The sequence below is a fragment of the Pan troglodytes genome, chromosome 19, assembly GCF_028858775.2.
Source record: "Pan troglodytes isolate AG18354 chromosome 19, NHGRI_mPanTro3-v2.0_pri, whole genome shotgun sequence".
NCBI lineage: Eukaryota > Metazoa > Chordata > Mammalia > Primates > Hominidae > Pan > Pan troglodytes.
In genome coordinates this window covers 26,632,242-26,643,877 of record NC_072417.2, presented here as the reverse complement: position 1 = coordinate 26,643,877, position 11,636 = coordinate 26,632,242, and the positions used below count along the sequence as shown (strand labels likewise).

The window sequence follows — 11,636 nt, the reverse complement described above, 5'->3', positions numbered from 1 at the left end:
TTTGCAGAAAGGCAGGAAACTTTATTGAATAATCTTTTCTTTGGGGTAGAGAAGTTGAGAAACCAAAGAGTATCCAGGTCAGAGAGGAGAGAGATCCGACAGAAAGAGAAGAGCACAGAGGGCCCATCATCAGGAGAGAGTCAGGACGGGGGGTCCTGAGAGCAGAGGGACTGAGCCTTGGGTCCAGCAGCCCCTCCTCTCTCCTGCAGGGAACTGCCGGCTCTCTCTTCCTCTGGGTGCTGAAGACAGAGGGAGGGGACGCCAGGCAGATTTAAGGCCTACGGACATCAGAAGTGCGGCGACCAGAGGCATTAGAGGTGGTGGTAACAGAGGCACTAGAAGTTGTGGTAACAGAGGTGCTACGGGGGCTGACGCTTCCTGGGAAACAAGAGACAAGACATGCTCAGGCTGGAGAAGACCCACCTCAGGACAGGGCAGGGCCCCCCTGGAGGGCTTACAAACTCCTCATTAGTCAGGTGGTGCATGAATGGAGACTCTTTATTGTCCCCAAAGATGGCTCTTCCCAAGACAGCCAAATAGCTCTGTGGGGCAGAGCCATCAGTTTCAAAAGGAAAATCAATGAGCGAATGACCACTTCCACCCCAGCTCTCCCCCTCCCTACACTGGAGAGCCCAGCACTGGCTCCCTCCCTCCCCGCCAGCTCCCACCCCCATTGGGGCAGTGAATGGGAGCCTAACTCTGCCTCCCTCCCTCCCCGCCAGCTCCCACCCCCACTGGGGCAGTGAATGGGAGCCTAACTCTGCCTCCCCCTACACCATGGGGCTGTTCCCTTACCTGCTGAGGAAGGGAAACCAATCATCCTGGGAGAGAGGACAGAGGTGGCCATGAGCAGAGGGTAACTGAGGGCAGGTGCTTACCTGTTCCTCTGGGGAAGTGCCTCGGCTTATAATTTCAAGCCCCTGGGCTGGACTCTAGTGCCTCCTAGCTGTGCCCCCAGCTCAAGGGACAGAAGCATCAGGTGCCCACTGGGACTATCTGTCTTTCCTGTCTGTCTGTCTGAGAGGTCTCAAGGGGAGATATTATTAGCCACAAGATTCAGGGTGTTTGTCCTCCCTCTGGATCGCCCAAACCCGCAACCCTCCACCTGAGCCCTGAGCCCACAGGGGTGGCTTGATTTCTGCAAAGGGTCTAAAGGCAGTTAAAGCACCATAGTAATAGCTTTGTTCAGCTGAGCTGTATCCAAGCTCATGTTTTTCCAATATCAGATGTTCCCTCCACGGTCTCTGTTCCCTCCAGTCTAACTTGGAGGCCCAAATTAGAAAGTTTAAAGGTGTTAACCCTGCAGCCTACCAAGGAAATGTCCCCGTAAAGTCAGACAGTGAGGGGTCTCCTCTCTGACATGAGGGGGTGGATCTCTAAGGCCCTGCCTGCTCTGACACCCACGGGTCCTGCAGTCACTATCCTAAGAAAGAGGCTGGAGAGGACCTACTTGGCGTCCTGGCCCTCGAGCAGGCTGCGGTAGGTGGCGATCTCCTGCTCCAGACGCGTCTTGATGTCCAGCAGCATCTTGTACTCTTGGTTCTGGCACTCCATCTCACTGCGGAGCTCGCTCAGCTGGGCCTCGATGCTACTGATGAGTCCCTGGATCTGCTGCAGCTGCAGGGCATAGCGGCACTCCGTCTCTGCCACCGTGTTCTCCAGCCCGGCTTTCTGGTGGAGCGACAGACAAGAAGTTACAGGGGGAGCCAGGCCAGAGGGAAACCTAGAGGTAGTCGCCACCAGGCAGGAGGCTGCAGGCATACCATGCTCAGCTGGGACTGCAGCTCAATCTCCAGGCCCTGGAGCGTGCGCCTGAGCTCCGTGATCTCTGTCTTGCTGGTCTGAATCATGGCAGTGTTGGTAGACACCTCCTTGTTCAGCTCTGCACTCTGAAATGCAAGCAGGAAGAAGGTGGTGGGGAAGCTCAGCTCGAGCAGCCTGACCAAGAGGCTGTGTCCGCCCGGCTCCCCTGGCTATATGGGGTGGGCTATGTGGGGTGGGAGGGCCGGGTACCTTGGCGTGGAACCATTCCTCAGCATCCCGGCGGTTCCTCTCTGCCATGGCCTCGTACTGCTCCCTCATCTCTGCCAGCACGCGGGTCAGGTCAATGCCTGGGGTGGCATCCATCTCCACGTTGACCTGGCCGACCACCTGGTTGCTGAATTCCTTCATCTCCTGTGGGGATGGGAAAGGAAGATGTGTGAGGCTACTCATCCTCCCTCTCCTTGGCTCTGAGTGCTGGCAGAGTGTTCTGGAAAGTGTTTCCAGGTCCCACAGTGGAGGACTGTGTCCAGTTGCAGGGGAGGGCTCCTCCTTCTCACTGGAGGTTGTTGAGCCCAGGGCAGCCTGCAATCCCCGCTCACCTCTTCATGATTCTTCTTCATGTAGGCCAGCTCTTCATTCAGGCTCTCAATCTGCATCTCCAGGTCAGTCTTAGACAGAGTGAGCTCATCCAGCACCCGGCGCAGGCCGTTGATGTCGGCCTCCACGCTCTGGCGCAGGGCCAGCTCATTCTCATACCTAAAATAGTAAAAAAATGAAATGTTTTTTGAAAAAGCAAGACATAGATGATATGAGACATTCTCCCTACCCCTGCACGAGACTCCAATACTTCCAGACCTTCACTCCTGGGATGCTCCAATGTCACTGGTCAGATGAGCTTTTGTCTAAACTAAGAGACTCCTGGGAAAGGAGAGGGAGGGGAAAAAAAAAACTCACTTGAGCCTGAAGTCATCCGCAGCCAGCCTGGCATTGTCAATCTCCAGGATGACCCGGTTGTTTTCAATGGTGGCGGTCAGGATCTACAAAATGCAGAAGAAGGTAACCTCTAGGGCATGGGTGTCCAGTCTGTTGGCTTCCCTGGGCCACATTGGAAGAAGAATTGTCTTGGGCAACACATCAAATACGCTAACACTAACGATAGCTGATGGGCTAAAAAGAAATTGGCAAAAATAAAACATAAAAAAAACTCATAATGTTTTAAGAAAGCTTACAAATTTGTGTTAGGCCTCAATCAAAGCTGTCCTGGGCCACATGCAGCCCACCGGCCACAGGTTAGACAAGCTTGCTCTGGGGGATCCACGTGCTTGAGGAGGTGGCCTGGGAAAACACGGGCAGGACCTGGTTCCCATGGGGCTCTACCTCTAAACTGTCCTGTGAGCTGGGACAAGGCATTTCCCTCTGGGCCTCCATTGCTCTTCTGTAAAGTGAGGAGTGGGGCTGCATCCCCTCCAATCGTTTCTATCACTTTAATATTCCATGTCTGAGCACCCTAGGGGAGATGCAGGGAGTGCATTTCTGAGGAACAACCTGCTGAGAACATCTTTGGTTCATCATGTCTTGGCAGCCTCAGACTAGCACCCTCCCTAGGCCACTGTCTTGAGATCCATCCCCTGAAAGTCAGGAGGGACTCGGCTTGGTGCCACATGTCTCACAGTCACTTTGCTAGAGCTGACTTCCCAGCTGAGTGGAGGGGAAATCCAACAAATATTCCCATCCCTTTGAATTTCTTGTATAAACGTTTATATTCCAAAGCAGTGAAAGCCTGCTCCACATGGCTGAGACTCAGCCCAGGCTGGTAGATTTCTGCTCCAACAGGCTGGTATCACAGCACAACAGACAGGGCTTGACAAAGGGCACCCAGGCTCAGCACTGCCTAAGCCTCTGCCTCTCTCTCCCCCAACTTGGCCATCGCCAGTTGAGAATACCAGTTTGAATGGGTCCCCTACAAAGTAAACAATTATTCCCAGGGCAATGAATGAACACGTCTCTCTTTCTCTGTTGATTTCATGCATTCTTAGTGGCTTTTAAACCTGTTATGTTTCCAGATAACTCAGTAGGTTAGGATTATAGAGATCGAGTCATGAATAACATAACTGTCTGGAAAGCAGTAAAAAAACTGACATGAGTAATAACAATCATAAAAATGAATAATGAGAGAAAATGCATTTGGGGAGTTGTGGCATGAGAAAGCCCATCAGAGGTAGAGACTCTTGGTAGTCAAACAGTAGGCTTTTCCCCTGCAAGAAGTTTGTGAATTCCATCCACACCTAGTCCCCCACAACACTGTGTTTCTTGGCCTTGGAGGCTCTGCCCTTCATGGAGGACCCCTCCTCAGCTTCCAAGGGCTCACCTTGTCCCGGAGCTCTTCAATGGTCTTGTAGTAGGGGCTGTAGTCCCGCTCAGGGCTAGCTGGGCTCTGCTTCAGATGCCAGTCACGGATCTTCACCTCCAGGTCAGCGTTGGCCTCCTCCAGGGCGCGCACCTTCTCCAGGTAGGAAGCCAGGCGGTCGTTGAGGTTCTGCATGGTGATCTTCTCATTGCCAGTGAGGAGGCCGCCATCACAAGCACCAAAATCAACAAAGCCACCAGCAAAACCCCCACCAAAGCCACCTCCAAGGCCACCTCCATAGCCACCTCCAAGGCCACCTCCATAGCCACCTCCAAAGCCACTACCAGCCCCTCCACCAAAACCACAGCTCACGCCGCCTCCATAGCCCCCAGCTGATCCCCCGGACACAAACCGAGTTGAACAGGTAGAGACACCACGGCCTCCTCCCAGCTGGCAAGAGCCACCCCCGAAACCACCTCCATAGCTGGCGGAGGAGCTCTGCAGGCGGAGGCTCATGGTGAGAGCAGGATTGAGAGCAGGTGCAGACAGAAGCTTGCTTGGCCTGGGCCGAGGACTGTGGCTCTTCCCCAGAGTGGACACCTTTTATACACCTCCACAGGGGCTGGTTATCTTCTCTCCTCCCTTCCCCACCCTCTGACTTGGTGCCAACTACACTTCTGTTTCCCACAAGCTTAGTTATCTCTGATCTCTCCAGGGTGGGTTGTGCCTTGCTTTTTTTTTAATCCTTAATAAAAAGAATGATTCAGAGGGGACAGCATTCTGCCTGAGACTGCCCTTTTGACAAGTGAATTCTGTTTCACCTCCGCTTAAGGAGTTCACTGTGCAGGCTCTGAGCCCCACCCAGTATTAGAACGGGACCTGAGATGCGGAGGCCTGCCAGGAGCTTCTGCGAGGAAAGTGGTGGGTGCAGAGTGGCTCTGTGCTTTGCAAGGTCACCGTAGCCCTCGACCTTCCTTTTTTCTATACCTAAAACTTCTGACTGGGATGCCCTGGATCCTTCTTAGCACTTCATCTACTCCAGGGGCCCCAGCAACTCTGATGACAAACTTTGCTTGGTCCGATAGAATCACCTGCCTTGAAAGTATTTAGACTGAGAAAGAAATAGCTCCGAGGCCATCAGAAAAAGTCACAGTGACAGAGACCTTAAGGGGTCTTAGGGACCATCAGACACAGCTGTGGAAACTCAGGCATGGAAAGAGGAAGTGGCCCTGTCCATTATCATAGCGAATATTCTCAGAGCCCTCACCATAGGCAGGAACTGGGTGAAGTTACTTTACACTCATCATCTCATTTAACCTTCACAGCAGCCACAGGAGGAGGGTCCTACTATTGCCCCCATTTACACATGAGGAAAATGAACCTTAAGGGCAGAATCAGGACTGAAATCCAAGTCTGGTTCTGTCTGACGCTAAGGTGCATTTTTTTAGGTACATTTTTCATACAGTAAAATGTATAGATCACGTGTCCAGCTTGATATCATGCATGGGTATGCACGACCTGTTTAAACACCACCCAGGACATTCCCAGCATTCCATAAAGGTCCTTGTACCTTTTCCCAGTCAATTACCTGACTCCACACCCCTGATGTAACCACTCTTCCAACTTCTGTCCCCATAGACAAGTTCAGAGGTCCTGAGCTAGAGGCTGCTTTGCTCTCCAGGGGACGTTTGACAATGTCTAGGAACATTTTTGTTGTCACAACTTGGGGGCACTACTGATAGCTAAACACCAGGGATGCTGCTAAACATCCTATAAGGTGCAGGACTGTCCCCACAGCAAAGAATTATCAGACCCAAAATATCGATAGTGTTGAGGTTGAGATGCCTGGGTCAGTCTGGCCCTCGGGTTGAATCACTCCATTACGCTGACTGCTTTAGGGCACAGCCACATCCAGGAAGACGGCCCTGTAATAATGTGAGCAGGGTCCTTTCTAGTACGCCAGTCATATGAGGTCTGTCCCAGCCAAGAGGCCACATAAGAGGATGTGACACAGGACCCAGGGCCAGGGTCTCAGCTTAGGATCCTGAGATGTGGCTGAGAAACTCAGGGACTATGTAAGAACCCTGCCAGAGGGAGCTTCCCCATTCAGGCTGGGAGAAAAGGACCTCAGATGGCATCTGTGAGGCCAGGATAGAAGGTCCTCCATTCCAGGGCTGACAATGGAGGACCCTGAATGCAGACTCCCAGGCCCCACTCACCAAGGGGCCAGGGTTGCTGTCGATGGCATCTCGGGAGCAGCTTTCTGGCCCACAGCAGCCACAAAGGTCTGGATGATACCAGGCCAGGGGCTGGGTGGGGTGGCACAGGCATGAGGTTCTCCTGGAACCCCCTTCACTGATTCAGCAAGATCAGAAAGGAGAAATCTGAGTCAGGGCTTTCTGGGCCTTTGTTTTCTGGGGTAGAGAAGCGGGCCTGTGCTTCCCGCAGGGGTATCAGCAGGGACAGAGCCAGGGCACGTTGCCAGTGTTCTAACAGCCTGGCGAGGCCAGGGATTCAGGCTAACCCCTGACCCTGCCCGGCCCTCCTGCCCAAGCTGATGGCTCAGCTCTCTCTCTCTCTCTCTCTGAAAAGGGGTGATTCAGCCCAAAGCAGGAGCTCTTGCTCTCTCAGTAGAGGATCAAAACTGACAAGAAGGTGATTAATGGAACCTGCCAGGCCTGGGGTAACAATGCCCCAAACCTCCCAGAGCTGACAAGCAGGTTCAGGCCAACGCCTCAGAGTAACAATGCCGCAGATCCTCCAAAGCCCCAGTAACACAAACACGGAGTGGCCCGTGACATTCCTTCCTTCGCAGGGTCAGGGCACAGCCTCTGCCCGCTTAGCGGGGACTTGTAATGCCTTGACACAGGACTGCCTTCCTCCAACCCGCAGTGAATCCCAGAGCCCTCTGGGAGGAAGCTAGGCAGAGATCCAACCAGGGACCCATCTTTTTTCCTATTTCCACCCTGGTCTTACTGGAAGAAGGAGAGAGCGCTGGGGCTGAGGCACTGCTACCTCGTCTTAAGCTTTCTGCTTTGTTTTTTGGCAAAAACAACAACAACAACAAAAAGAAACCCAATGACTGCGGTCTCCTCCCAAGAACGTTTCAAGGGAAGGAGCAGCAAAACTGCATTATGAGTACCCCTGCAAGCAAGGCTGGGCTTAGCACACTGTCGCCAAGTCTCACAACGGGAGAGGGTTTAAGTCAGCCCCATTTTATAGATGAGGCAGCCAAGGTTCAGGGAGGGAAAGTCACTTATCCAAGGATACCAAGAAAGCAAGATTTAGACCTGGCTTCTGGCCTTCTCTACCCTGATGACATCTCAGCAACCTTGCTGTGAATTCAAATGTATGATCTCTGAATGTTCTTAAAACCCTTGTAATTCCCTGAGTAATAAGGGTGCTAGGAGCATCTTAGTTCTACTGTTTAGTCTTTAAGCCCAGTTTCTGTCATAGAACTTTTACTCCCTTAGAATCTCCCAGTGAAAGGAGTGTCTTCTGTTCTAATGAGGTGATTCTTGGTGAGCTCCCGGAGGGAGGCTGGTCACCACAAAGACTTTCAGCCCACCCCATCGCTGGTCCTCCGGGAAGGGGAGAGGGGCCGGACATTGAGTTTGTAATTGACTATGGCTATGTGATGAAGCCTCCATACAAATCCTTGAACTATGGAGTTCAGAGAGCTTCCAGGTTGGTGAACAAGAACACATCCATGTCCCAGGAGCATGGTGCACCCCAGCTTCACAAGGACAGACGCTCCTGCTCTCAAGACACCTCTACACCTCCCCCTGTGTATCTCTTCATCTGGCTGTTCATTTTTATCCTTTAAAATACCCTTTGTCATAAATTGGCAACAATAAGTGCACTGTTTTCCTGGGTTCTGCGAGCTGTGCTACCAAATTATTGAACCCGAGAAGGGGGTCATCAACCCCTTGTGATTTCTAGCCAAGTCAGACAGAAGTTGTGGGTCACCTCGGGACCTACTCTTTGCAGTTGGCATCTGAAGTTGGCTTTGGGGCAGCCTGGTGGGACTGAGCCCCTAATCTGTGGGGTCCGTGCTAACTACAGTTAGTGTCAAAATAACATTGACTTCTAGGACACCCAGTTGGTTTCAGAGGATTGTTTGGTGGGAGGACACAGAACTGTTCTATGTTGAGCGTGGGTATAGATAGGAAAAAGTAGGGGTTTTTTTTCTGTATTCACATTCTATATATGTTAAAAGATAATAAAAATAACACTAGCTAACATTTATTGAAGCCTCGGTTAAGCACTCCACAGATGTAATCTCATTCGGTCCTCAAAGCCACTCTATTGTTTTTATTATACCCTTTTCTCAGGTGAGAAAGCTGAGGCCCAGAGAGGTTAAACACGTTTCCCAAACTCGAAAGTGCAATCGTGTCCATGGTAAGCCCCTTTCAGGCCAGTGCTGGCACCATCCCCACCCAAGCAAGGGTATCTTCTGTGGCCTTTCCCTTTCTCAGGCCAACCTGTCACCCCAGGCCAGGCCGGTGGACTGTCCTGCTTCCCACCCGTGGGAGTGCTCATTCAGCACAAAATTCTTGTAGGAACTTTCTCATCCAACCCCCTCATGTCACCTGTGGGGAATCTGAGGCTCAGAATGCCAAGGCCCAGAATACTGAGGTCCAGGAATAAGGGGAATAAGGGGGGAAAAATGCATGAATTTCCAGCTGTACCACCAGCTCATCATGGGCCGTACATTGAAATGATTTCTAAGTTTCCTTCAGCAAGTTGCCTTTCTGAGTCTCTGATTCTCAAAGATTTGTCCACAGTCATTAGATTGTTTATCTGCAGAGGTGAGGCTTCAACCCTGTCGCTCAGACTCTAATCTGGAATTCCTTTCTTGGATCAGGCACCTCTCTCCCTGGACTCCATGGGACCTAGAATCCAGGATGACTGACCAACCTCAAAAAGGGTCTCAAGGCTCCTCCACAGGGAAGAGGCCCCTCCTGAAAGGCAACCCTTCCCCAGAGAGTCACCCCAGGCCCTCTGGGCAGCTCCCACTCCTCAGAGATGCCTGCTTGGCACAGCACCACCCAGAAGTCTTTCAAGGCTAAGCCTCAATGCCTTAGGCTCTTGCATTTCTACAGCGCCCAACTTTTTAAAATCCCTTTTACACCACCACTGGCTTCTCAGATACCCAGTGAGCTCAGCAAGGGCTTTGGACAGGGTAGACCTGAGTTTCAATCCTCCATCCACCACTGACTCGCTGTGTAATCTTGGGAAAGTCACTCAACCTCTCAGTGCCTCAGTGGTCACCACTGAAAAATGGGCACTAGATGAGTTAATATTCCAGGCTCCTCAGATACCTGAGACACAGGAGGTGCTGGGCGGGCAGGAGGTTGCTACTGCCTCCCTTTTACAAATGAGGAAATGCAAGCTCAGCATTGCTCAGTGACCTGTCAGAATTCCTCTAAGCCTCCACCCAGCAGGGACACATTGCTTTGCTTCCCTTCCTTTTCTGGTCCCTACAGTCAGCATGGCGCCCACAGCAAGCAGGCAAATGACAGGAGGTGGATTTCCTAATTTACTTCTCCCACTCCATCTCAGGTTGCCTGATGATGGGACCTTTGCTGAATATACCCCAAATCCTGCTCCTGGCACAGGAAAGCTCAGGATAAATGCCTGAGATGCTGTTTCGGGGATATTTTGTCCCCTGGCTTTAGGTGAGGATTGGCAAACATGAGTGGTGTCCAATGGGGTCACCCCAGCTCCAATTCAGGAGAGCCGCTGGTGGTAATAGAAAAAGAAAAATCTCAGGAGAAATGCTGTCTGCTCCTTATTTCCCCCTGTGCTGCCAGCTGCCCATGGAGGGACAGGTGGCCAGGTGGCCACCAGGTGGGCACATGCCCAGCATACTGATGAATGTCTAAGGCAGGAAAAAGCAAAGGAGAAGCAAGTTCACGCATTAAACAAATATTTATTTAGCACTCACACTGAGAATTCAGCAGCAGACAGTGAACACAGTCCCTGCTGTCACAGCCTCCCGTCTGAGGTCCCAGGATACAGATCATCTCAGAGACCCTCAGGATCATCTTGTCCAGCCAGACTCCCAATTGAAAAGTGGGGAAACTGAAAGCCAGAGAGAGGCAGGGGCCAGCCACAGTCCTCAGGGAGATAGCGGCAAGCATGTCTTATGCCTGGTCTTAAGAAGCCCAGCCTGAGCAGGGGACACACCCAAGGCCCTAATCTCTGGTCAGAAAGCCGCCCTCTCTCTATGGGGAGAAGGGAGGGGCATCGCCCACTGCCTGCTTCTCTGATTGGCTGGAAACCAAGCCTGACCTCAGCCCAGGGCACTCAGAAGGTGTACCCTTGCTGCCCAGAGACTATTAAAGGCTCAGCAAGGCATGAGCCATCCCTGGATGCAGGTGTCTCACTCCAGGGTCAGGTTGGGAACGGGACTTGGCAAGTTCCACGGATTTCTCTGACAGCCCCTCCAGGCATCCCAGGAGAGCAGAAACAGGTACTTCAGGGAGATAGGAGATTTTCCTCCTATCCCCAAGCCAGAGTCTGGCCCGGAGAGAAGGCACACTGGACGCAGCCCATAGGCGAAGTCATCTTGCCTCTCTGCACCTTTCACAGTCGTTGTTAGTTTTGGAAACTAAAGGCTGAGAAAACCCTTTGCTGGCTGTTTGGGAGGCCTGAGACCTCTTGACAGAGGCCCGAAGGCCAGTGAGGCAGAAGCAGCAGCCAGGCCACTAGCTTCCACTGGCAGGAGCCGAAGAGAAGTGGGAAGGAGACTGGCTGTTCCCAGGACGTGGGGGATCTGGCAGCTAGCTAATGGTTTGGATGTCAGGGTGAACTTAAACCACAGCATGAGAGACTAAGGTTAGACGTGAGGACAATCTTTCTGACGTTAATGACTGTATGGCATTTGGCATGCTGCCCGCAGAGGTTAAGAAATGGGTTTCTGTCGGGCGCAGCAGTTCACTCCTACAATCCCAGCTACTCAGGAGGCTGAGGCAGGAGGATCACTTGAGGCCAGGAGCTGAGACCAGCCTGGGCAACAGAGCGAGACCTGGCCTCTTATAAAAAATTTTTTAAAAAAAAGACGGGTTTTAGATTTTTAGTTAGCATATCTCTTAAGAAAAGTGTTGCAGCTTCTGTCACCTCACGACTTAAAGGGCAAAGCGAGGGTCTGGAATCAGAGCGACCAGTCCCAGACCCAGCTTCACCATTTCCTGGCTTGTGACCTCATTCAGGTTACTAAACTTCTCCAGGCCTCAGTTTCCTCTTCTGAAACTGACGCTGAAGGCTGATACTAACTTAAAGAGCTATTGGAAGAATTAATGAGATGCCATCCCGGAATGCCCAACCCAGGGCCTGACATATCATAGACACTCACTAAATTCCATTTCCTTCATCCAGCCCCAGGAAGTCTCGCCTGTGTGTGTTCTCAGGAGACACACTCTTAATTAAATCTCCCCTAGAAAGAGCAGGCACCACTTTATCTCCAACCAGGGGTTTGTGGGGAAGGGGCTTTGCACAACAAGACACATGGGGACCCTCT

At 52.0% G+C, this 11,636-nt stretch overlaps 1 protein-coding gene across 1 annotated transcript; it reads right to left on the bottom strand.

The window, feature by feature from the left end:
- On the bottom strand, positions 1-4,689 carry KRT13 (keratin 13). Its single transcript, XM_003315439.5, has 8 exons — positions 4,133-4,689; positions 2,719-2,801; positions 2,364-2,520; positions 2,014-2,175; positions 1,764-1,889; positions 1,451-1,671; positions 796-821; positions 1-378 (listed from the first exon to the last, which is right to left on the bottom strand). Exons 1-8 carry the CDS (start codon positions 4,625-4,627, stop codon positions 272-274), a joined length of 1,377 nt encoding a protein of 458 aa, XP_003315487.1. The 5' UTR covers positions 4,628-4,689; the 3' UTR covers positions 1-271.
- Between the last annotated feature and the right edge of the window lie 6,947 nt (positions 4,690-11,636).